Source organism: Electrona antarctica (genome assembly GCF_951216825.1).
Source record: "Electrona antarctica genome assembly, chromosome: 14".
Taxonomy (NCBI): Eukaryota; Metazoa; Chordata; class Actinopteri; order Myctophiformes; family Myctophidae; genus Electrona; species Electrona antarctica.
In genome coordinates, this window is record NC_136795.1 from 1,565,213 (window position 1) to 1,588,568 (window position 23,356).

At 43.0% G+C, this 23,356-nt stretch overlaps 6 protein-coding genes across 8 annotated transcripts; 5 read left to right on the plus strand and 1 right to left on the minus strand.

The window, feature by feature from the left end:
• The first annotated feature begins 1,261 nt into the window (after positions 1 to 1,261).
• On the plus strand, positions 1,262 to 9,718 carry LOC306936374 (zona pellucida sperm-binding protein 3-like). Of its 2 annotated transcripts, none has more exons than XM_079519864.1 (11): positions 1,262 to 1,723; positions 3,352 to 3,467; positions 4,618 to 4,721; positions 5,555 to 5,732; positions 5,978 to 6,095; positions 6,177 to 6,259; positions 6,470 to 6,642; positions 7,113 to 7,271; positions 7,696 to 7,782; positions 7,998 to 8,153; positions 9,296 to 9,718. In XM_079519864.1, the coding sequence occupies exons 1-11, from the start codon at positions 1,349 to 1,351 to the stop codon at positions 9,649 to 9,651; spliced, it is 1,905 nt and encodes a 634-aa protein (XP_079375990.1). In that variant the 5' UTR covers positions 1,262 to 1,348; the 3' UTR covers positions 9,652 to 9,718. The 2 variants fall into 2 exon arrangements, with proteins under 2 accessions (XP_079375990.1, XP_079375991.1); XM_079519865.1 differs by having other exon boundaries at positions 9,320 to 9,718.
• Positions 9,719 to 11,766: 2,048 nt separating this feature from the next.
• LOC306936441 (histone H4) lies at positions 11,767 to 12,078 on the plus strand (the record flags this gene model as incomplete). The annotated part of the gene is made up of 1 exon (XM_079519938.1): positions 11,767 to 12,078. The coding sequence occupies one exon, from the start codon at positions 11,767 to 11,769 to the stop codon at positions 12,076 to 12,078; it is 312 nt and encodes a 103-aa protein (XP_079376064.1).
• A 1,824-nt stretch (positions 12,079 to 13,902) lies between these two features.
• On the plus strand, positions 13,903 to 21,157 carry LOC306936393 (histone H1-like; the record flags this gene model as incomplete). 2 transcript variants are annotated; one of them, XM_079519887.1, is made up of 2 exons in its annotated part: positions 13,903 to 14,463; positions 21,110 to 21,157. In XM_079519887.1, the coding sequence occupies 2 exons, from the start codon at positions 13,903 to 13,905 to the stop codon at positions 21,155 to 21,157; spliced, it is 609 nt and encodes a 202-aa protein (XP_079376013.1). The 2 variants fall into 2 exon arrangements, with proteins under 2 accessions (XP_079376013.1, XP_079376012.1); XM_079519886.1 differs by lacking the exon at positions 21,110 to 21,157 and having other exon boundaries at positions 13,903 to 14,525.
• LOC306936416 (histone H2A-like) lies at positions 15,152 to 15,695 on the minus strand. The gene has a single exon (XM_079519911.1). The coding sequence runs from the start codon at positions 15,596 to 15,598 to the stop codon at positions 15,215 to 15,217; it is 384 nt and encodes a 127-aa protein (XP_079376037.1). The 5' UTR covers positions 15,599 to 15,695; the 3' UTR covers positions 15,152 to 15,214.
• LOC306936402 (histone H3.2-like) lies at positions 17,839 to 18,249 on the plus strand (the record flags this gene model as incomplete). Its single annotated transcript, XM_079519897.1, has 1 exon — positions 17,839 to 18,249. One exon carries the CDS (start codon positions 17,839 to 17,841, stop codon positions 18,247 to 18,249), a length of 411 nt encoding a protein of 136 aa, XP_079376023.1.
• Positions 21,158 to 22,189: 1,032 nt separating the features above from the next.
• Positions 22,190 to 22,501, plus strand: LOC306936443 (histone H4; the record flags this gene model as incomplete). Its single annotated transcript, XM_079519940.1, has 1 exon — positions 22,190 to 22,501. The coding sequence occupies one exon, from the start codon at positions 22,190 to 22,192 to the stop codon at positions 22,499 to 22,501; it is 312 nt and encodes a 103-aa protein (XP_079376066.1).
• Between the last annotated feature and the right edge of the window lie 855 nt (positions 22,502 to 23,356).

Sequence of the window (23,356 nt, forward strand, 5' to 3'; positions counted from 1 at the left end):
TGAGCTTGTGTAAACAGTATAGTATACTGTAGGCTGACTTCATGCTGTAGTTTTAGAAACTATAGATGCAAAACATATAGCCTGCATGCAACAGGCAATGCAGACAACAGTCATAATATTCTACCATATAGCCTGCATGCAACAGGCAATGCAGACAACAGTCATAATATTCTACCATATACATATAGCCTGCATGCAACAGGCAATGCAGACAACAGTCATAATATTCTACCATATACATATAGCCTGCATGCAACAGGCAATGCAGACAACAGTCATAATATTCTACCATATAGCCTGCATGCAACAGGCAATGCAGACAACAGTCATAATATTCTACCATATACATATAGCCTGCATGCAACAGGCAATGCAGACAACAGTCATAATATTCTACCATATACATGCAGAAGGCAGCAGTGGATCAGGGGTAGAGTGGCTGGATGGTAACCGCACGGTTGCTAGTTCGAACCCGGGCTCCTCCAGAGTTAGTGTCGAAGTGTCCTTGAGCAAGACACGTACCCCTAATTGCTCCTGATGTGCTGGTTGGTGCCTTGCATGGTTTCCGCTGCCATCGGTGTATGAATGTGTGTGTGTGTGAATGGGTGAATGTAATGCACAATCTATGTACAAGCACATTTGATAAAGGCGCTATATAAATGTACCATTTAGGAGGCTTTCATTTGACCTAAAAATAATGGTAGGTTTAGATGAATCAGGCATGACTCTACCCAGCCCGTAAAAACCTATAGGCCTAACCTAGTGTCTCATCGTAATCTCAACCCAACAATTGTGAATATTGTCCTAGTAAGCTTGATTATGTATTTATTAATTTATGTTTTGTATTGATTTATTGATTGATTATGTATTAATTCACTAATTCACTAATTTACTTTACTTTGCCCTACACTTCAAATCGATGTATCTTTTGAGGAGCACAATTTCACAAAGCCTACACATTTTTGGCATGTTTTTTGGGGACATTAATACTTAATAGCCCTTATAACAAACAGACACACGCACGCATGGACGCACGCACGCACACACACGCACGCACGCACGCACGCACGCACACACACACACACACACACACACACACACACACACACACACACACACACACACAGTCTAGCCACAGAGAACGGCGTGCAGTCACTAATCAGTGTGCAGATTGATTGTTCATTATCTGACAATTTAGTTCAGGTGCGCAGTTGGCCGTTAGGGGGCAGTGCCCGGCTATATATAGTTGCTGAGGCGCTTCGTGGCTCATTAGAGCTTCCTAGTGGGTCAGAGACAGGGAGCAGACCTGTTGTCATCTCTTCTGAACACGTTATCATCCGTTGGATCCATGTCCTCCTCGGCCAACCTGTTCCTTGTTTTGTTTGTGTTTCTTGTAGCTTCACCATCTGTCCATGGCCAATTTGGACAATCACGAAACAGGTTTTTTTTTTCTCAGAACACTCAGACCATCTCTGAGCAGCAAACGCAAGAAAATGTTCTGCCACCAGAGCACAAGGAGGAGGTGAACACTGTGCGTGTCAAATGTTACCCGGGCTTCATGGAGATCACGGTGAAAGCGGACCTGTTCGCCATGGGAGCTCCGGTGGCCGCGGAGGAGCTGCATGTGGGCCCGCAGAGCAGCAAGCTGTGCTCGGCTGTAGCATCCAACCACGATGAGTACACCATCACCGCTCTACTGTCCGACTGCGGAACCAGACACTGGGTAAAACAAACCTACACGTAACGCATTGATTGGATGGGCCTACTTTAGTTTGTGTGTGAAGGTATTGGTGACTGCAAATGCACAAAAGTGCCTTGGATAAAGCTGCTAGGCCTACATAAATGCACTATTTACCATTTTATTTACCACTTGTACATTCATTGCGTTGTTTGCATGTTTCAGTGCTTCTCAAACTTTCCATGTCAAGCACCCCCAAATGCTATTGTGCATTTTTATAAATATGCATATTTGCCATACTATTTGTATTTCTATGTTTTTGTAAAAGTTCTAAATTTGTCAAATGTCTTCCAATTGTGTTATGTAGTTGTACATGGCAGATCTACAAGCTCACATTGCCTTCAAAGCCTGTGAGCTAGTAGGTCTGCCGATTGTATAAAGTAGTTTAATTAGTTACTTGAAACTGATCTTATTGCTACATTAAAGGGATAGTTCAGATTTTTTTAAACTTAAGTTGTATGAAATGAAAATTAAATGATTACTATATTTACCCAGGGTATCTGGGCTAAGCTCAATAACTTGTTTCCAGCCAGGCCCTGCTCATAGAACACATTTCATCGTAGTGGTTCAATGCCTTGTTCAAGGGCACTTCAGCGGTGGTAATTTTAACGTGTCGGACCGCTGATTCGAACTGGCGACCTTCCGGTATCAAGACCGATCCGCTATCCGTTCGGCCACCGCTGCCATGAAATACTTGCCATTAATATAGTGGTTGCAACTGTATTAATTGATTGCCCGAGTCCCATGGTGGGAGTTCTGCTCTGGTTTTGGTCAATATTAAGTAGTTCCGGTCATTTTGTGGGGGGCACTGGGGCCACGCAGTAAAAGTAAATGAATCCACAAAACGAACGTAATTTGTATTGTTGACCTATTTCTAAAATATTAGCGCGACTTTCGTTCAACTTTGACCCCTCTATCACATGGAACTATTTTTTTTGGTCGTGATATGGACACAAACAACATAGTTCTGTGTGATAGAGGGGTAAAAAAGAACGGAAGTTGCACTAATATTTTAGAAATGGGTCAACAATACAAATGACATTCGTTTTGTGGATTAATTTACTTTTACTGCATGCCCCCCACAAAATGACCGGAACTACTTGATATTTCACCAAAACCAGAGCAGAACTCCCACCACAGGACTCGGGCAATCAATTAATACAGTTGCATCCACTATATTAATGGCAAGTATTTCATACAACTTAAGTTCCAAAAATCTGAACTATCCCTTTAACACATTCTGCTGTCCCAATTTGAGAACATCTCAGATGATGCAGTGGATTCCAACTCTAGTGTTCTTGCTACATATATTAGAATTGTTTGTTGTTCTAGCACCCATATTGAGGCCATACTGTCGGTGTCCATTTTCAATGGGGGGGGGGGTCCTGTTTTCTCCTTTTTTATGATGGTTTCTGATTTTGCTGTCCACTTAGCCTACTGTATTGTGCACAGTCAAGGTGCTGAGGGCCAAGCACATTTTTCTGTAGTATACGCTACCTGATACATTTTTTTTTGTTAATTGTTACTGGTTTTGCACTTTGCTAAATGTGCATCAAACATCTCCTTTCCTGTATCTGTGCTGCTGATGATGCCTGAATTCTGCTTCTCCACAGATGACCCATGACTCTCTGATCTACACCAACCTGCTGGTGTTCTCCCCAGAGCCCTCTGCTGACGGTCTGATCAGAATGGAGGAGGCTGTGGTCCCAGTAGAGTGTCATTACATGAGGTCAGTGTCTGTGGTCCCAGTAGAGTGTCATTACATGAGGTCAGTCAGTGTGTCTGTGGTCCCAGTGGAGTGTCATTACATGAGGTCAGTCAGTGTGTCTGTGGTCCCAGTGGAGTGTCATTACATGAGGTCAGTCAGTGTGTCTGTGGTCCCAGTGGAGTGTCATTACATGAGGTCAGTCAGTGTCTGTGGTCCCAGTAGAGTGTCATTACATGAGGTCAGTCTGTGGTCCCAGTAGAGTTTCATTACATGAGGTCAGTCAGTGTCTGTGGTCCCAGTAGAGTGTCATTACATGAGGTCAGTCAGTGTCTGTGGTCCCAGTAGAGTGTCATTACATGAGGTCAGTCTGTGGTCCCAGTAGAGTTTCATTACATGAGGTCAGTCAGTGTCTGTGGTCCCAGTAGAGTTTCATTACATGAGGTCAGTCAGTGTCTGTGGTCCCAGTAGAGGGTCATTACATGAGGTCAGTCAGTGTCTGTGGTCCCAGTAGAGGGTCATTACATGAGGTCAGTCTGTGTCTGTGGTTCCAGTAGAGTAGTGTCATTACAAGAGGTCAGTTAGCTCTGTTTGGTACCCCTATAATCTACGCTTTAGCTCCGAGATGAGGTTGCGAGGAAAGCTATCCCTGCGCTGGTAGAAATGGAGTCTAGCTGGGTCGAGCCCGTCCACATGTAGTAGAGTAACCCCTTTCGCAGTATTTAATTCAAAAAGTAAAGGTATCAGAACCAAGCTACAGTTGATAAACTTAACATGGGCAACTTAACATTTTAACTGAGACCTCAAACAACCACTTTGTAAGCGGTTTGTCAGCCAGTACGATTTGTTTTCCCGATGCAATCTTACGGAAGCAGTACTGTGCAAGTGTGCATGCCAACAGGGGTTGACTGGACTACATTTATATTTAAGCCTGATTGTGTTGTGAGCTTAAGACCTGAGACCAGATTCTACAAATGTCATCTGAAACGGGTTTATGAAAACCTATGTTTCTACGTCAGTGGTCCTCGAGCCTTTTCATGCCATGGACCCCCCCCCCCCCCCCCAGGGGGAACACGGCCCAAGCGCACACTATCTGAGGGTCTCTCTGCTCTCAGTTTAGTCCGGTCTAAATGAATGATTAAAACGGCCTCACGTAAACCGTCTTGTCTTTCAGGAAGTACAGTTTGTCCAGCTCCTCTCTCTCTCCTACCTGGGTTCCATTCACCTCCAACCAGGCTGCTATTCAGACCCTGGAGTTCGACCTGAAGATCATGACAAGTAGGTTCATCACAGAGTTCAAATCCAACCTACTGAGGTCCCATTTGTATCGGTTCATGCAGTGGTTCTAAAAGAAGACATTTAAAGGGACCCCTAAATGGATTATGTGTGTGGTCCCCTGCCTGATCAAATTGTCTGTTATGGGGGTCCCTGCCACAAAATGTTTTTTTATTTTTTATTCCACATTTAAATGTTTTACCCCTTGCATTTTTCAACAAAGTGAAAGTGATAATCAAATGGCATCTCCACCCTATTTTTAAAAACTCATAAAATGGCTTTCATGTTAAACTGAATTTGATAATAATATATTAACACATTTTAGCTGGGGGTCCGCATGGCTCCATTTGAGAAGGACTGCTGTAGTTCACATGCATGTGAGACTACACTAAGTTCTATATCTGTTACTGGTCTATTGCTGCACACACTGTACGTATAGATGCTGCGATTTCTTCCGATGTGCACCCTTTGTACAATACCGATATATATATATATATATATATATATATATATAACCTTTATTCCTATCAGGAATATTTGACCTGATTGCAATGCATATGTACATTTCACTCTACACATATCAGGAATATTTAAATATGTGACTAGTTTTCTTTCTAAATCTATTCTCCACTTTCCTGGAATCTACAAATGATGGCGCTTGTCTGAAAACATTTCACTGACTTTTTGATTGAAAAATAAATGATCAGAAATGTGAATGGCATGTGGTACAGTCAGACATTAAGTCTTGGACTTGTTTCCATTCTGGTCGTTTCGCATGTATCAACTCTTCTTTACACCTACAAACTGAAAATAACGCTGATATTGCTCATGTTTAGGTGACTGGCAGTATGAGCACGGATCTAAGGTGTTCTTCATTGGAGAGCCCATCTCCATCGAGGCCTCGGTGAGGACCGGTCACCACATGGGACTCAGGGTGTTCCTGAGCAGCTGTGTTGCGACGCTGGACCCTGACAGACACTCTATCCCAAGATATGTTTTCATTGAGAATGATGGGTAAGAATTAACCCAGTTCTCAATGTCAAGGACCCGCAGTTTGATGTGCACTACTTTGCTTGTAGCTCGGCTATTTTCGTTAAGGGAGGGGGGGGGGGGGGGGGTGGGATGGGATTAGACCAAGTGCAGACCCCTGGGGATTTAAACTGATGATTGACCTCGCATGTATCAGCTGCAGATTAATAAAAGTTGACAGGATTGCCACTATGCTACTCATTGACCAAGCTGTGCATTTCTGCTCATAGGTGCTTGGTGGATTCTCAGATCGAAGGATCACGTTCTCAGTTCAACCCCAGGATACAGGATGACAAACTGCAGCTGGTCCTCGATGCCTTCAGGTTTCAGAAGGAAGATAGAGGAGATGTAAGTGTTGGAACCCATTTGATTGTCTTATGATAAATGTCATCCATAATGAATTTTAAAATTACAAACTTTTCTCCACAGCTCTACATCACGTGTCTGATTACGGCCAGCCCTGTCGCACACGTTGACTCTCACAACAAGGCCTGCACCTTCATTAACGGAAGGTTTGTTCCTCTCACTCTGCATGTTCCATTCGCAGCATTAAGCCCACGGATCAAGGTTCTCAGTCGCCACGACTGATTTCTGTCATTTGGATTCCATAGAAGAAAGCATGTCTCCTATGTCGCTCAAAGTGTCATGAGCTTATAGATTGGTAGAGTTTTGTTGGTTTGACCATTTTTCAATATTCCTTTTTATGCAATCTTCCTTTTTAGATGGCGGTCTGCTGATGACAATGACTATATGTGTGGCTATTGTCAAGACCAGAGTGAAGGTGGTCTAAGCCAGAATGAGGTTGGCCCTGACTCTGTTATGCAACCTGAATTTATGCCTCGTGGCTTCGGGAAGCCTCAACCTCAGTCCCACATCAAGACTGGGATGAAAACTGGTGAGTAGTCACAAACGAATGACTTGTTGTTTGGCAACGTGTAGAATGGAAGCACAAATCAAGGCTGAACAGCAAACTATTTTTTTGTTATTAGATTTGAACTGCATTGCTGCACTTTTATTCAAAGCTGATTTCTAAAGATGAGAAACACTGAAGCAGATTTATTTTTCATCCTATGACTGTATTGCTCGCTGAAAGTGGCCAATCAACAAGCGGAAGAGCCACTTAATGTGAACTTGTAGCTTGGCTATTTTCAGCGTGTGACATCGTCCTAGGACAGATCATTGTTCATGGCTATGTTGTAAATTGCAACCAGTACTGACTCTGACGATTGGTCTGGTTCAGAGTGTCTGGATTTGTGTATTCAGACAATTTAAGCATTTAGCAAAGTGATCACCTTAAGTATGTACTAACTATCAGATTTCAGAAACTACATTTGCCTGCATTGTGAACATACTTTGTCTTTTTAGTGTGGGAACAGGAGGCAGGCATCGGTCCCGTGCTGGTCTTGTCAAAACAACTTGGTCCAATTCCTGAGGAGGAGCTTCCTCCCCTCCTCGCTAAAATTGCTAGACCAATCCTGTATGGCAGCAAGTGGAGAAGCGGAATAGACTCCACACCCAAACCCAGTAGGTCACAACCTCTATGGTCACAACACTCCAATATAACAAATCGTTGGATTGTCTTGGAGAACATGTTAAATGTAGTTAAAGCTCTATGTTGATGATAATGATTGTTTGTTTAGTAAATGATTGAGATATATATATATATATATATATTTTTTTTTTTCTTCCAATTTCATTCATGAACCTGCTTGGATGAAATTGGGTGTCCCACCTGGAAATATATGATCTGGATGAAATTGGGTGTCCCACCTGGAAATATATGATCTGTTTACTAAAGGGCTGAACAAAGCACTTATACCATCAGTGTGTTTACATATAGCAATTTGATATATTCAGCCATTTAACACATCAGCATTTACAGCTATTTAACACTTATTTCGTCTTAATGTGTCACTATACCAGCTTGAATTTTGACCTGTTCCATCAGGTTCAGATCCTCGGAGTCAGACTGGCAGCCCTGTGGACTCCAGTCAAGTTGGGGGCTCGGCGCAGACAGACCTTCATGCTGAGAAAGGTACTAATCAATTTAGATCTTGACCAACGCTGGTTCAACATGGGGGGGGGGGGGGGGGGGGGGGGGGGTGTCTAACTCTGGTTCACCAAATAGACTCATAACTCTTTGCATTTGTACACTCTCAAAGGTTAAATAACAGTGACGCTTTTTACAGTATAGATTGCCGGTCCTGCAGATGGAATCTCTGAACTAATTTTATTTATTTCCCCCCCCAGACCTGAAGGAAAGATTGGTGTTGGATGAGTTGCTTGTAACGGAGACATCAGAGAATGACACCGCCGACGTGAAGACAAGCCATCAAGAAGACTCTTCTACTGCAAGCAATATTGGCCATCAAGAAGACCCTTCTACTGCCAAGAGTGGAACTGAAGGTATTTCATGGATTGTTATGATTGATTGATTGAAGAATTTATTAACAGTTTGCAGAATTACAGTACATTTCAAGCACAAACTCAATACAAAGGCTGTTAACTGTGAGTGGACGACCCAATTAAGCATTACACTTGTTTCCAATAGGGTCCACCATGTTCAAAACATTTAGAGACGTACAAATAGACACTTCTATAGACGGAACAGGAATTCATCATAAAGGAGGTAAAAAGGGAAAAGAAACATATACAGTGAGGGGAAAAAAAGGGGTGGGGGGGATTCACGTTCAGCTCCGTTAATTTGTTTGTTTTCCTTGGAGCTGCGTTGGGTCCCCAAGTCGGCTCCGTGGCCGTACCTTGAGTTGGCTGTGTGGCCGTGACCGTCTTTTGTGTTGTCCTTGTGTTGGGTCCCCAAGTCGGCTCCGTGGCCGTACCTTGAGTTGGCTGTGTGGCCGTGACCGTCTCTTGTGTTATCCTTGCGTTGGGTCGGCTCAGTGGCCATACCTTGAGTTGGCTGTGTGGCCGCGACCGTCTCTTGTGTTGTCCTTGCGTTCGTGTTTGAGGGATTCCGATTTTACGGGGGCCAGTTTCGAATTGCAGCCGTCCGTAGGTGCCCTTTGAGAGCGGTTTTGAAGGAGTCAAGGGATTTGCATGTCTTAATGACAGTTGGTAGGGCGTTCCACATTTTGGTGGCATAGGAGCGAAAATAATTTAGTCCCTTTGTGCCGAATCTGGGTTGTACATGGTTCGTTGCACTCCCTCTGCATGGTGTTGTGGGTGTGGACTTCGTTAACATTAAGGAAGTATGGTATATTATGATATATTATAGATTCATGGTGGGAAGTATATTCAATAGTTCACTGGACATTTATTTTGATACTCCTCAAATATTGTAAATTCTACTCTCCTAAAAGGATTAGACATCTTACTAATACAATGAATAATGACTTTGCACATTTTGATTACAAAATGTGTATTCATGTGTTGCAATGAGACCTGATGTGAGCTTGTAGATCAGCTATTTTGAGGGAAAAAAAGCTACAAATATATACTTGGCCACCACTTCATTCATTGTGTCATTTCTCTCTCGTGTTGCTACCTTTGCTTGCATAAATTCAATCTCTGTACGGTTTTCATTTTTCCAGATGGGGATGGTGACGTTTCCACAGACTATGTGACCCACGATGCAACGGCCAAACCTGTTCCAACCACTGCTGCACCATCATCCAACGAGTTGGAGCCCAGCACCACAGGCCCTCCCAGCGACATCAGCCTGCCCACCCCTGTTCAAAAGGGCCACCGCACTAAAATGCCCACCACCCCTGTTCAAAATGGCCAAAGCACTAAAATGCCCAGCCCTGTTCAAAAGGGCCACCACACTAAAATGCACACGACTACGTCATCACGTCCAACAACGACATTGTCGCGTCCAACATCACATTCTAGACCATCTGACATCGCAGATAAATCTGACGCCCCAAAAATGGTCCCCCAAAAATGATTCAGGACCACCTGACCTTACAGATGTATAAGACAAATAATGCTGAAATAAAGTTGTTTAAGTTCTATGCTTTTTGTGGGTGTGCTTTATTTAACTTCCATCTCCAATATACCCGTTTTTTAATAAGTCTGTGAATGAAAAGTCGCTAAATTTAAGGGAACACTGACTGATGGTGACGCATTGCCATGCCTTGCATACTTTTTTTTTAATGATACAGCAGTTATGAATTGGTATAGTCTCTTGAGACAGACTTGTGTTCTCAGTTTAGCACGTAGTCTATTGAATCCACACTGATTAGTGGTCAAAATTAAATGTTTCGTACAGTTAACCAGAGTATAACTGCATTTGAAATTAAATTCAAATGGTGTGTTCTCCCCTTGTGGTGCGCAAGCGCCTTCCAGGGCAGTGGTTCCCAAACTTTCATGTCGAGGACCCCCAAATTGACACTTCTTAGCCTGCGGACCCCCATAAGAGTTGCCAACTGCTGGTGTAGTTTAAACGTTTTAAAGAAAGACTAGTCGTTTTAAACACTCTTTTCGTTTTCAGTAGTATTGTCATGTACTTTGAACTTGAGCCAGGTATGGCTTCGGGTGGCATTTTCCAGCTATTACACAGTAATGACCAGTGGATCGTGATTTGCAGCAATCTGTGACTCCGTCATAGAAGCCATCTCCCTCTATGGTTGTGAGATCTGGGGTCCCCCTTAGCAAACCAAGAACCCGAAAAATGGGGTAAACGACCAAACTGAGACTGAACACACAACTCTGCAAATCCATCCTCCGCACCCAAAGGAAAACGACAAACGATGCTTGCAGGGCAGAATTAGGGAGATACCCACTCATCCTCAAAATGGAGAAAAGGGCACTTAACTTTCATGACCACCTAAAAGAAAGCGACCCCAGACACTTAGGAAAGCATTGATTAGGTACAGACTTGGTGAACAAAGCCTTGCAATAGAGACAAACAGACCCCACTCCCAATGGAAGACATACTATGCACTCACTGGCACACTGCACACACAATGTGGTGGAAACAGAGCTAGACTTTCTAACCACCTGCCCATCAGAGACACATACTTCCCACAGATTGCTCACACCCAACATGAGTTTGAAACTATGCACATTGTTGTATTTCTCCAGGAGTTTTGTCATTGGTCAAACGGCAGCAAAATGTGTGAACTGTTGTGACAAGATGATTAGCCAATGGAATACAACCACCCTAAGGACTACTGTACCGCTGGACCTTGCACATGTAAACAGAGCTGCCTTTAAAGAGATCTTAAATCTGAGTTGTCTGTATACTATTTAAATAGTACTGAGAAAAAATGCTGCCATTTGTCCCAAAAATGCTTTATACCCTGTTATAACATGTATATGATTTACAAAATGCTGTACCCTCAACTGTATATACTTTCCCCATTTTGAACAGTTTTTTTTATTGTATTGTGACACTTGCTTTGGCAATGTAAACGTTTGTTTTCTCATGCCAATAAAGCTCATTTGAATTTAAGTGTGCAAGAACATATTTGGGTAGGTGGAAACCTATTTTAGTGTTCTAACTTCCATTTACCCAATGCAGCACTTAAAAGTCTGTAGCTCAGAAACACATGGAACTGTGTTTACCCATTTGAACCCAAACAGGACCAAAATGGTTATAAGCTCTTGAGGCATTATGTTTTAATATATGGTCTTTTATGCATTTTCTCAACATCACTGAAGTGAATACTGAACCACTTGAATATAACAAAGCCTAAAGTCCCTGGCCAAGTGGACACTACCTTGTGAATGAGAGGTCATACATTAGAGAAAACATTGGTTTCCCATGAATATACACAATTCTGAATAATCAGTATAATTTCTAGTTCTACCTATAATTGTCATATTTGTAAAAGTACAACATACTAACATGCTCAATGTGCAAAATAAGACGGTTGGTGAGAACAAAGAAAGCAGAACAATGGCTGGTATTTTGTGACAGGGGGGGTGGTATGCAGCTTAGGTACCGCCCAGTGCAGAGATGTCTGAATGTCCTCCCTTACGTCCTCAGAACACACATAAAAGGACAAGGCTTAGGGCTCTACACTCATTCACTTCTACATCTTCAAGTAGAGCTAAAATGTCAGGCCGAGGAAAAGGAGGAAAAGGTCTTGGAAAAGGAGGCGCCAAGCGTCATCGCAAGGTTCTTCGTGATAACATCCAGGGAATCACCAAGCCCGCTATCCGCCGTCTGGCTCGCCGTGGCGGAGTGAAGCGTATCTCCGGTCTGATCTACGAGGAGACCCGCGGTGTCCTCAAGGTGTTCCTGGAGAACGTGATCCGTGACGCCGTCACCTACACCGAGCACGCCAAGAGAAAGACCGTGACCGCCATGGATGTTGTCTATGCTCTGAAGAGACAGGGACGCACTCTGTACGGATTCGGAGGTTAATAACACTGACTTGATCTACTAACAACCCAAAGGCTCTTTTAAGAGCCGCCCACACTTTCCCTACAGAGTTTATTCCATTCAAGTAATGTCTGAATAAGTAGATTTTTTTTTAACTATGAGCCATGATTCATGGACTGTCTGTGATTTGGTCTGAATACAAACTTTTTTGTAAGATTACAGACCCCACGTACACTGGGCCGTTGAAAGACCGTAGGCATATAGCATACAATACATAGTATACCTAAAGATTTGTAAGATTCTCTGATCTACAACCTTGCAGTGTAACTTTAGTCCTGCAGCTGGGTGTGCTGTTATGTATAGTTTTGTATATACTAAAATATTGTCTATATACATACATTCATGAATCCACTTGCTGACCGGTTGACGGTATTGAGCATTTTGTTTTATAGGGGTTTACTGTATATGGCATCACAAATGTGATGAGCCCAGCACATTTTTGGGGCAAGTGGCTATAGCCGTTTCTAGACCAAGGAGTGTTTTTTGTGTGCAAAACTAATGCTTGGAATGGAATCAGAATGATGAAAGACCCCAGTTTGACATGTCACATGCTACATAAAGTTGTGGATGTTCATGGTATGGTCACAACCGTCACATATATCCCCCTATAAAAAACTGACAGCCGGTCAGCAAGTGGATTCATGAATGTATGTATATAGACAACATTGTATCCCCCCCAAAATAAATACAACATGTTGGCTGCCAGACTACTTGACGTGTTTTGACCTTGTAGAACAGCTATTTTTGAATAACCAACGTCCCTCTCTTTCAAAGTCGAATATCCAAAGTATAACACATGAAAGTGCTTAAAATAATTGTGATGCTATATTAACTTATGTTAATATATGGTTGGCACTTTGATAACCACTCGTTTATGCTGTGTGGATAAACTCAGCACCCTAACACAGCATGTAGACCTTTGTCACTCAAGTGTCATACAATGCTTAATACTGACAATTTGTTTTTTCTAGTAAAATACACCCACAAACTACTGTATTCCCTTTGACCAATACAACAATATATCAGGCAATCAGAGTATAAATGTGCTACAAATGTTTTTGTAAATGTTGTCTTGTGTATTTGACCTATGCAGGCCCATGTACTTTGAAAAAGTGAAGATTGCTCTCAATTCGCCATTCTTGAATAAATACAGACTGGATTTGGGTGTGAAATGAACTGAAACATGTCAGATTTCTTACAATTATTAACAAAACAACATTTTAACAGAGCAAAAGAAATGACCACAAGTGTCCTCTCATAAGTCACCATGTCACAGGTCCACAGTTGTGTTTGCAGACACTGAAAAGTTTTGATTTTAAAAACAAACACATTGACACAGATGACTTATTTTACTTTTACAACATTGACATACATCTCACCTTGCTGTGAAGTGAATATTGCTCGGGTATTGTATGTGAAACTATTTTAAAAGCCAAATGACAGAGGAAAGTTGATGAACAACTCTCCATGTAGCTGTGTATATGTGAGGTTTTAAACGTCTCAAACGAAAACGCAGGAGGCCTCAGGGCTCCACATGATTTAATTATGATGCGAAACTAGTCTGCTATCTGATTCATTTGTTGTTTTACTTTAATACTTCAATTTGTCTGTGTTTTATTTGGTTTTTAGTTGTAGAGAAAACACAAGTGTTCCACTATTCTGCAGCACACAGAGCACTGACCTAGTGGGTTGAGTCTACAAGGTTCTCACACATCATTTAAGTTCCACCCCCTTCTCCTCTGCTTCATCATCACTCTCTACTCTCAGAGTTTGGTTCAGTGCAACTGAAATACGAACTACAGGACAATGGCAGAAGTCGCCCCAGCTCCAGCTGCCGCCTCCCCGGCAAAAGCAGCCAAGAAGAAGGTCGCTGCCAAACCCAAGAAGGCCGGTCCCAACGCCCAGGATCTCATCGTCAAGGCTGTAACCGCTTCCAAGGAGAGGAGCGGTGTGTCTCTGGCCGCACTCAAGAAGGCTCTGGCCGCCGGTGGCTACGACGTGGAGAAGAAGAACAGCCGCGTCAAGGCTGCTGTGAAGAGCCTGGTAGCAAAGGGTACCCTGCTCCAGACCAAGGGTACCGGTGCTGCTGGATCCTTCAAGCTCAACAAGAAGACCGAAGTGAAGGCAAAGACACCCGCTAAGAAGGCAGCCAAACCCAAGAAGCCGGCAGCCAAGAAACCCGCCGCGGCAAAGAAATCCCCCAAGAAGGTTGCCGCTAAGAAGCCCGCAGCCGCTAAGAAATCCCCCAAGAAGGCAAAGAAGCCTGTCGCTGCAAAGAAAGCCTTAGCTAAGAGCCCCAAGAAGGCGACCAAGAGTCCCAAGAAGGTGAAGAAGCCCGCTGCCGTCAAGAAAGCACCAGCAAAGAAGGTAGCAAAGCCCAAGGCGGCGAAACCCAAGAAGGCAGCCGCGAAGAAGAAGTAAACATCCACACAACACAACAGCATGTTTTAACCCACAAAGGCTCTTTTAAGAGCCACCCACAACTTAATTTAAAGAGAATTCCTCAATATAGTATCCTGTAATGACAATGTATTATTACACATCCTACAATATGAGGTAATTTTATTTGCTCAACTAGGTAATATGGAAAATTGTTCATTCTTAATGCACGAATTTAGTCCCTTCACATTATGAGTCTTAATAGTTCTATTATCAGACAATTCGTCATTAATTACTAGGAACAAAACACGTTTAGTTACCGAGCAACGTAGAGCATTAACTATTCTTTGTCAACAGAAGGCATAGTTCATTATATTTGCAGTCCAGCGAGGTGCTAGCCAGACTCATAGCGAGGGTTCACTGATGTTTGCGGGGAGGAAACCGCCAGGATAGCATAAAGCTCCCACAATGAAAGCAATTGCTAGTATACACACGTTACGTGCAAATTAGGCAACAAGGGGCGCACGAGCGGGAAAAAGTAATGGCATCAAGCAGTAATTCATATAGTTGTCATTAATTCATTGCAACACATTTTAACAAAAATTGCTACTGCAGACAACATAAATATCTAAAGTGCGTGTCCTTCCTTAAGGGCATTGGAAGTTACTCTTTATATAGAAACAGTGGGTGGCTCTTAAAAGAGCCTTTGTGGGGTTTGTTCGGTCGAAATGAAGCGAATCTATTTCTTGGCGGCTTTCTCAGTCTTCTTGGGCAGCAGAACAGCCTGGATGTTGGGCAGCACACCGCCCTGAGCGATGGTCACTCCGCCCAGCAGTTTGTTGAGCTCCTCGTCGTTGCGGACGGCCAGCTGGAGGTGACGGGGGATGATACGACTCTTCTTGTTGTCACGGGCAGCGTTTCCAGCCAACTCCAGGATCTCAGCCGTCAGATACTCGAGCACCGCAGCGAGGTACACTGGAGCTCCGGCGCCCACTCGCTGGGCATAGTTGCCTTTACGCAGCAGTCTGTGGACACGACCTACGGGGAACTGGAGCCCGGCACGGGATGAGCGGGTCTTAGCCTTCGCCCTGGCCTTTCCTCCGGTTTTTCCTCTGCCACTCATTTTGATGTAGTTTTATTTCTGGAGTTGAATCTCGAAGAAAGAAATGTGCAGGAGGAGAGGCGCGAGAGACATTTTATATCTTCAACAACGCACATTCTACTGCTACTGTCTATGTGCGGCCGTGCGCCCCACCAATCATAGACACAGATGAGAGCGCGGGCTGAGCGTGTATGAGCTCCTAACCAATCACTGCTAATGGCGTGATCGGTTACTCTCGTTCTAAACTATCTCCTCCTCCCAAAGAAGGAGGTTCCTGACCACACATTTCTTCAACAATTTCTTCAACACAGTGTCAGACTGTGACAGATGTTGAACTCTGAAGTCAGTATGATACTGACTGTCTTATAAAGTTTATAAGCATACTTATACACAGTATGATGTGATCGTAAATATTTGTAGGCAATCAATATCCTTCATTGTCTACAGTTAGTGTTGTGTTGTTTTATGTCATTTATATTGTATACCGTTATGTTTAGAAATGCTTTATTTTTTTAAAGACTTAAGGATCCTTATATTGAAAGGCCTCATATGGAAGTATTCATGTTGTGAACTTGTGAATGTCAATTTCATGCATAATAAGTTAATGTTAAAGAGTTGTTTCAGGTTTTACTCCATGAACTTGTAAAAGATGAAGAACCACTCAGTAAAGGAACAATCTTACATCACAATTCTGTCATTCTTTCTATGGGGAACAGCATAAGTGTCACATTTCTTCAACAACACACAGTGTATGTGTGGCTGTGCGCCCCACCAATGAATGAGAGCGAGTGTGAACGAGCTCTCCTCCAATCTGTGCTAGTGGCGTGGACGGATCCCCTCAAAGAAGGAGGTTCGCCACCAGAGACGTTGTCTCAGAGCCAATGAGATAAGATGCAGCAGTTTGCAACCAAGCTAAACAGCCCACTCTGAAATAGCCTCATTTTATTGCTACTATGAAAACATGTCCTTCCGTCAGTCACGCCATATATGGCCATCCGTCCTTTATGCCTCATGGCACGTCAAGCCACAATATATGGTCAACATGAAGATCACAGCACTGACCTCATCAAACCCTGGATAGCCTGGCCATACATGGAGAAGACTAGAGTCGGGTTCTGCCTGACGTTTCTTCCTAAAGGGGAGTTTTTCATTACCATTGTCACAATATTGCTTGCTCTAGGTGGATCTTTGTTGGTTTGTAAAGTGTCTTGAGACAACTTGTTGTGATTTGACACTTTAATAAAATTGAATTGAAATGAACTGAGATCTCAAACCATTACATCTCCATATGTTGATCCTCCCCACCCATCCTTCCTTGATGTGATCTCCCTTTTGACTGACCTGTCCATTCAAACTCTAGTTATCAACAGGCCCCAAAATGAAGGCCTGTCCCTACCTCAAACCCTGTACACTCAGACACTGCCCCCTCTGCTACCCTTAGATCTCCATATATGGAGCTGACCTGTTCCAGCATTCCATATGTTCCATATTTAACCCTGTACACTCAAGACATGCTCTATATATGGCCAGTACATAATTCATTCCATATATTGATCTTACCTCCCATGCCAGTGCCAGTGCTCATCTGCCTTCCCCTGTCATGTGCAATTCTCCCCCTCAGGGCGTCTAACTGGTAAACTGACTGTCTTATAAGGATGATTATACACAGTATGATATGTGTGGTTGTAAATATTTGTAGGCAATCAATATCTTTCACATTTAGCCTACAGTTAGTGTCACATTTCATGGATTACAGTGCCTATATTCAAGTTCAACACACTTTTTAGTTCTAGTCCAAAATCCACACTTCTTGGCAGTTAATTGTCCACATTGCAAGTTGGACCACATTCATATTTTGTGATGAATTATATGAGTCACAGTTAACTAGTTCAAGAGATGCCTACTTCTTATACACCATGCTTGGGTTATTTATTATTATTATTATTATTATAATTATTATTATTATTTATTTATTTATTTTTTTGGCCCATGTCATACAACATATGACTACAGCAATGCATCAGTTTGCCTGGAAACTAGTATTCCACAGTATTTATTTGCTATTTCCAGTAGGTAGGCTATGACATTGGTAAGAGTTCCCCTCCAATCGGTGCCAGTAATGCATGGTACCTCCCCAAACAAGGAGGTCCCTCACCACTGACCAATCGGAGAACAACGGCGTCTCAGAAGCGCAAATAAAAGCAGCAGTTTGCTCTGCAATAAGCATTCTATTCAACTTCTTTAGAGGAGAACAAGATACAATGGCAAGAACCAAGCAGACCGCTCGTAAGTCCACCGGTGGCAAAGCGCCCAGGAAGCAGCTCGCCACCAAGGCAGCTCGTAAGAGCGCGCCGGCAACCGGTGGAGTGAAGAAGCCTCACCGTTACCGTCCCGGTACAGTGGCTCTGAGGGAGATCCGTCGTTACCAGAAATCCACCGAGCTGCTGATCCGTAAGCTGCCCTTCCAGCGCCTGGTGAGGGAGATCGCCCAGGATTTCAAGACCGACCTGCGCTTCCAGAGCTCCGCCGTCATGGCTCTCCAGGAGTCTGCCGAGGCTTATCTGGTCGGTCTGTTTGAGGACACCAACCTGTGCGCCATCCACGCCAAGAGGGTGACCATCATGCCCAAAGACATCCAGCTGGCCCGTCGTATCCGCGGAGAACGTGCTTAGACTAATCCTTTACTGTCTCAACCCCAAAACGGCTCTTTTAAGAGCCACCAAATGTTTACTTTGAAGAGATTGTTCCTATGATATATACTAGATGCACTAGACATGCACTAGCAACTAACAATAAGCCAAAAAACTACTGAAACCAGGAAGTTATGCAGGAACGCTGAGTGGATAAAAACTACTTTCTAGCCTTGACAACCCATGCATCCAAACAAAAAAGCTTATCTGATTGCATTAAACATTAAACAATGTTAAACTCACTTTGCATGTTCCTTTGCCACTCGATGTGCCATTCACTTTAAGCATGCGCATACCCTCTATAGCTAATGCTGTTTCCTAGATATGTAGGGACAGTACATGTATAATATGTTTTTTGCTTAACAGACATAATTAGATTTGCACAAGCTGAAATTTCAATACTGGGCTTTTTTCCCCCCACAGACTAGTTTATTTCATTCGTGGACGTAGTCTGGTCTTTAATCAGAATTTAAATAACTGATGTTCATCTCTAACAAATAAACCCAGGATTAAATGTGTGATCAACATGCACAGACGTTCAGCTCCACCCTGTGGGGGATGGGGAGGCATTGTTCCATTGTGTTGAACTCAACATGATGCTAAATTCACACCAAAACCAGCCAGCTATTCATAGTCCTGGGATGAGACTCTTCTGTACAAAGCAAGTGTAGAGAGTGTTGGTGTAAATCTAATCTACATGATTGTCTATCAGTGTTGGCTTCTCAAAGTGGAGGTGGGGGTTGAGCATGTTTCTAGTATTTGGGGGTCCGCATTTATTTGAATTGTTATGTGTTTAATTTATTGTCACATGTGCACAGTCAAATCCTCAGTGTTACTGTATCCATTTGTAACTCTGAGAGGGTTGAATTGTGGGAGATTTATTTTCCATTGATGTTCGTATACTAGGCTACTTTTCTTATTATTTCTTATTCATAGCAATATATAGTTATCAAACAAATGTGACACCAACAAATGAGCTAAACTAACTGCCTCTGGTACAAGAGTTTGGTGTGGCATTCCAAAGACCTTGCAATAGTGTCTGAGTGAATGTGTGCCGTACATTGCCATAGTCTATTTTTTTAGCCCAGTGTTTTTCATTTTTCATTACTCTCTTTTATCTAAATAACACAATGAGGAGGGCATGCTATTATGAAAGGCAAAGCCATTTTATTTCAACAAGACCATTCCGGGGTGCATACTTAGTTTAGACTAGTCATTGGTTAGACATGGGATAAGGTTAGGTTTGGGTGTGCTGCCCCGTGGGAGGTTAGGGTTTGAGATAGGTTGTAGTTGTAGGACTAATGACTGGTCTAACCGTATATTTGATTATGGAGACACAATGTACCCAACACACTTCTCAGGTAGGCCTGCTAGGCCTATACTTCATGGTGCAATGTGTCAACTCATGCTTCAAAACATGTTATGATTAACTCATCTTTGCACTCTGTATAAAATAAAATACAGAGTGCAAAGATGAGTTAATCATAACATGTTTTGCAGCATGAGTTGACACATTGCACCATGAAGCCTAGCAGGGCTACCTAAGAAGTGTGTTGGGTACATCGTGTTTCCATAATCAAATATACAGATACACTTGATTAAAGATTTAAACACGCTTAGTTTTCTGATCACAGTAAGTTATTTGTCCAAAATTTGCCAAGTTTCCCAACAGCTGTCATTCTGTCATTGGAATTTGAGATCAACTCCACCACCATGCTTCCTTGAACTGGAGTGTGTTTACTGTGGTCATAAAACATTATATTTATAGCAACATGGATGACATAACAAAAGTATAGTTTGTGGTATCTCATCGCCAGGAATGTCTACTAAATTGATTGTGAGTATTGTTGTTATTACAACATAGTTTACAATATTTTAGAGGCAACACTGTGCTCTGACTGTAGACAGGTGATGTTTTGAGGTTATTACTAAAAAGGAGTGCACTGCTTTCATCTTAGATCATGACAGAAAGGCACATGTGTGTTAACTGGTCAGCTCTTTGTCCCATTGAATAATATACACAGTAGTTTTTATAACTTGTTTTACAAGTTTTACAAGTGGCACAAGAGAGAAGAGGGCCTGTGTGTGTTGACTCGAAATGGTTCTCATGTGGTGTTTAAGTCCAGCCCCTGCAGAGCGTTCAGCATCAGTCTGTGAGAGTTTACTTGAGAGAATGTCCTACAGCAACCTATTCTATCCTATCCGATCCGAGACAATGGCAGAAGTCGCACCAGCACGAGTGACCTGGGCCTGGTGCGACCTGGTGCTCCGGCTCCCTGGTGCTCCCTGGAGCAGCGCGGTCCCAGTGGGCCTGGGACCGAGGCTAGCACCAGCTCCGTCACCAGCCAAGGCCGCCAAGAAGAAGGCAGCACCCCGACCCAAGTGGACCGGCCCCAGCGTCGCTGAGCTGGTCGTCAACGTCGTGTCCGCCTCCAAGGAGCGGAGCGGTGTGTCCCTAGCTGCGGTCAAGAAGGCTCTGGCTGCTGGAGGCTACGATGTGGAGAAGAACAAGGCCCGCGTTAAGATCGCTGTCAAGAGCCTGGTCGCTAAAGGCACCCTGGTCCAGCTTGCGTCCGGCCTGAACGGCTCTTTCAAGATGAACAAGGCAGAAGCGGTGAAGGTAAAGAAACCTGCTGCTAAGAAAGCAGTCAAAGCAAAGAAGCCTGCTGCAGCCAAGAAACCCGCAGCGGCTAAGAAGCCCGCAGCCGCCAAGAAATCACCCAAGAAAGCCAAGAAGCCTGCCGCCAAGAAAGTAGCGGACAAAAGCCCGAAGAAGGCCACCATGAGCCCCAAGAAAGTGGCTAAGAAGCCCGCAGCAGCCAAGAAAGCTCCAGCCAAGAAGGTTGCCAAACCCAAGGCAGCAAAGAACGCCGCTCCCAAAAAGAAGTAAACTGTCTGCACCATATGTATACCCACAAAAGGCTCTTTTAAGAGCCAAGCACATTCTTTTACAAGAGTATCCTATCTTTACTTTATTTAGAAATTATGTAATGGTCACTGGAATAACAACCAGATTAAAATGTTTGCCTTTATATTACAGGCCCTTGCATCAAATATAATTATTGCAAAGTTGATTTGTTGCTAAAACAATTCTGCTGCTGCCCTATCTATGCTGATGTTCTCATCAAAAAAGAAAAAAACCCTGGCACACATTAGTTACTAGTCAAACATGCTCATACCTAATGAATATTGACACATGTGAATCCACCTTTGCTATTGCCTTTGGCCAGTGGTTCTGGTTCAATGTTTTGTTCTAAATGTAATGGTAGGCTATACAAGGGGAAATAACGGTAACCTAGTAACCCTTTACATCATCAGAATTATCTCATTGTGCAATAAATTGCATGAAGTCATGAAATGTAGAAATAAATTTGACCCAGAGCAAATTTCACAAATGCATTTTGTAACACTGAAATGTATACATGATTACAGGTTCAATTTCAATTTAGGTGGTAACATGGTAATACATCAAATGCAATCAAGGATCAAAAACACAACATCTGTCTAACAGTAGAATATCTGTACAATGAACCTATGATTTTACACTAGAGTGCTATATATCTACAGTACATGCTATCAAAATTACATTATTTAGCTGTTGCATACGCATGTAAGGTCATCAAGGCTAACAATATTTGTTGTCAAACAAAAAATATATATATAAAAAAAGAAATATATATGTGTACTTTAGGAATACATCACATACATATTAATACATTATTATATGACATAGATAGAGCAGCTGACTATATAGCAGAGTGTGTGTGCGTGTGTGTTGTGGGGGGCGGAGTTAGTAACGCCCACGCAGCCCACAGCTCGCTCTGCATGTCCTCCCTTACGTCCTCAGAACACACATAAAAGGGCAAGTCTCTGAACTCTCAAATCACTCAGTTTTCTAACTGCAACTACAGCGCAACTCAAAATGTCAGGACGAGGGAAAGGAGGAAAAGGTCTTGGAAAAGGAGGCGCCAAGCGTCATCGCAAGGTGCTTCGTGATAACATCCAGGGAATCACCAAGCCCGCTATCCGCCGTCTGGCTCGCCGTGGCGGAGTGAAGCGTATCTCCGGTCTGATCTACGAGGAGACCCGCGGTGTCCTCAAGGTGTTCCTGGAGAACGTGATCCGTGACGCCGTCACCTACACCGAGCACGCCAAGAGAAAGACCGTAACTGCCATGGATGTTGTCTACGCTCTGAAAAGACAGGGACGCACTCTGTACGGATTCGGAGGTTAATAACGCTGACTTGATCTACCAACAACCCAAAGGCTCTTTTAAGAGCCGCCCACATGCGCTATACAGAGTTTATTCCATTCAAATAGGCAATGTCTGTGAGCCATGATTCATGGACTGACAGTGATTACGTATTCTTGCATGTCAAACTTGTACATCATAGTCCCTCATTTAAATGTCTTACTTTTATTTGTATATAATTTGCGACACCACGCCCGATCGAGTCCCCAGCGCTCACCGTTGGCCTGAAGCCATGACTCACCATGCCACGTTTTATAACGGCTTATATAATGCCAAAACTATTGCACATTTAACTTCAGCAAGAAACATGCACAAATATCACGCGAATATGAAATATAACACTAGTGCAAATTATACGATTAAGATAAAGATGCAATATATATAATATTATTTTTATTCCACATCTTTGCAGTGCAAACTGCAATATAAAGATGCAAGATTTATTTGACTATAAAGCCTAATGCAGATTAAATTCACCGATTTGCCAGCATATATCAATATTGTTGGGATACAGTTGGGGATAAATTGAGTTGCTTCAATTTTGCAAATTTTGATTGCTTTGTTTGGTACAGACTGGTCAGGGACATCATGGATGATCATAATATATCAGATTAGTAGCAAATAGACTGACTGCAGTAAGTGGACTGACTATAGAAAGTGTTAAAAAACTGGATTTAAATAGGAGCGTCGAATAGAGCTATTAATTAAATGTGCTCATCAAAATGTAATCCCTGCCCTAGTCTATTTTATACGAGGCATGCGGGAGAACTATTTTAGCGGGACAATAGATCAGGCAGGCGGCTCAATAGACTCATTGAGCGCCACCCTCTGTATATC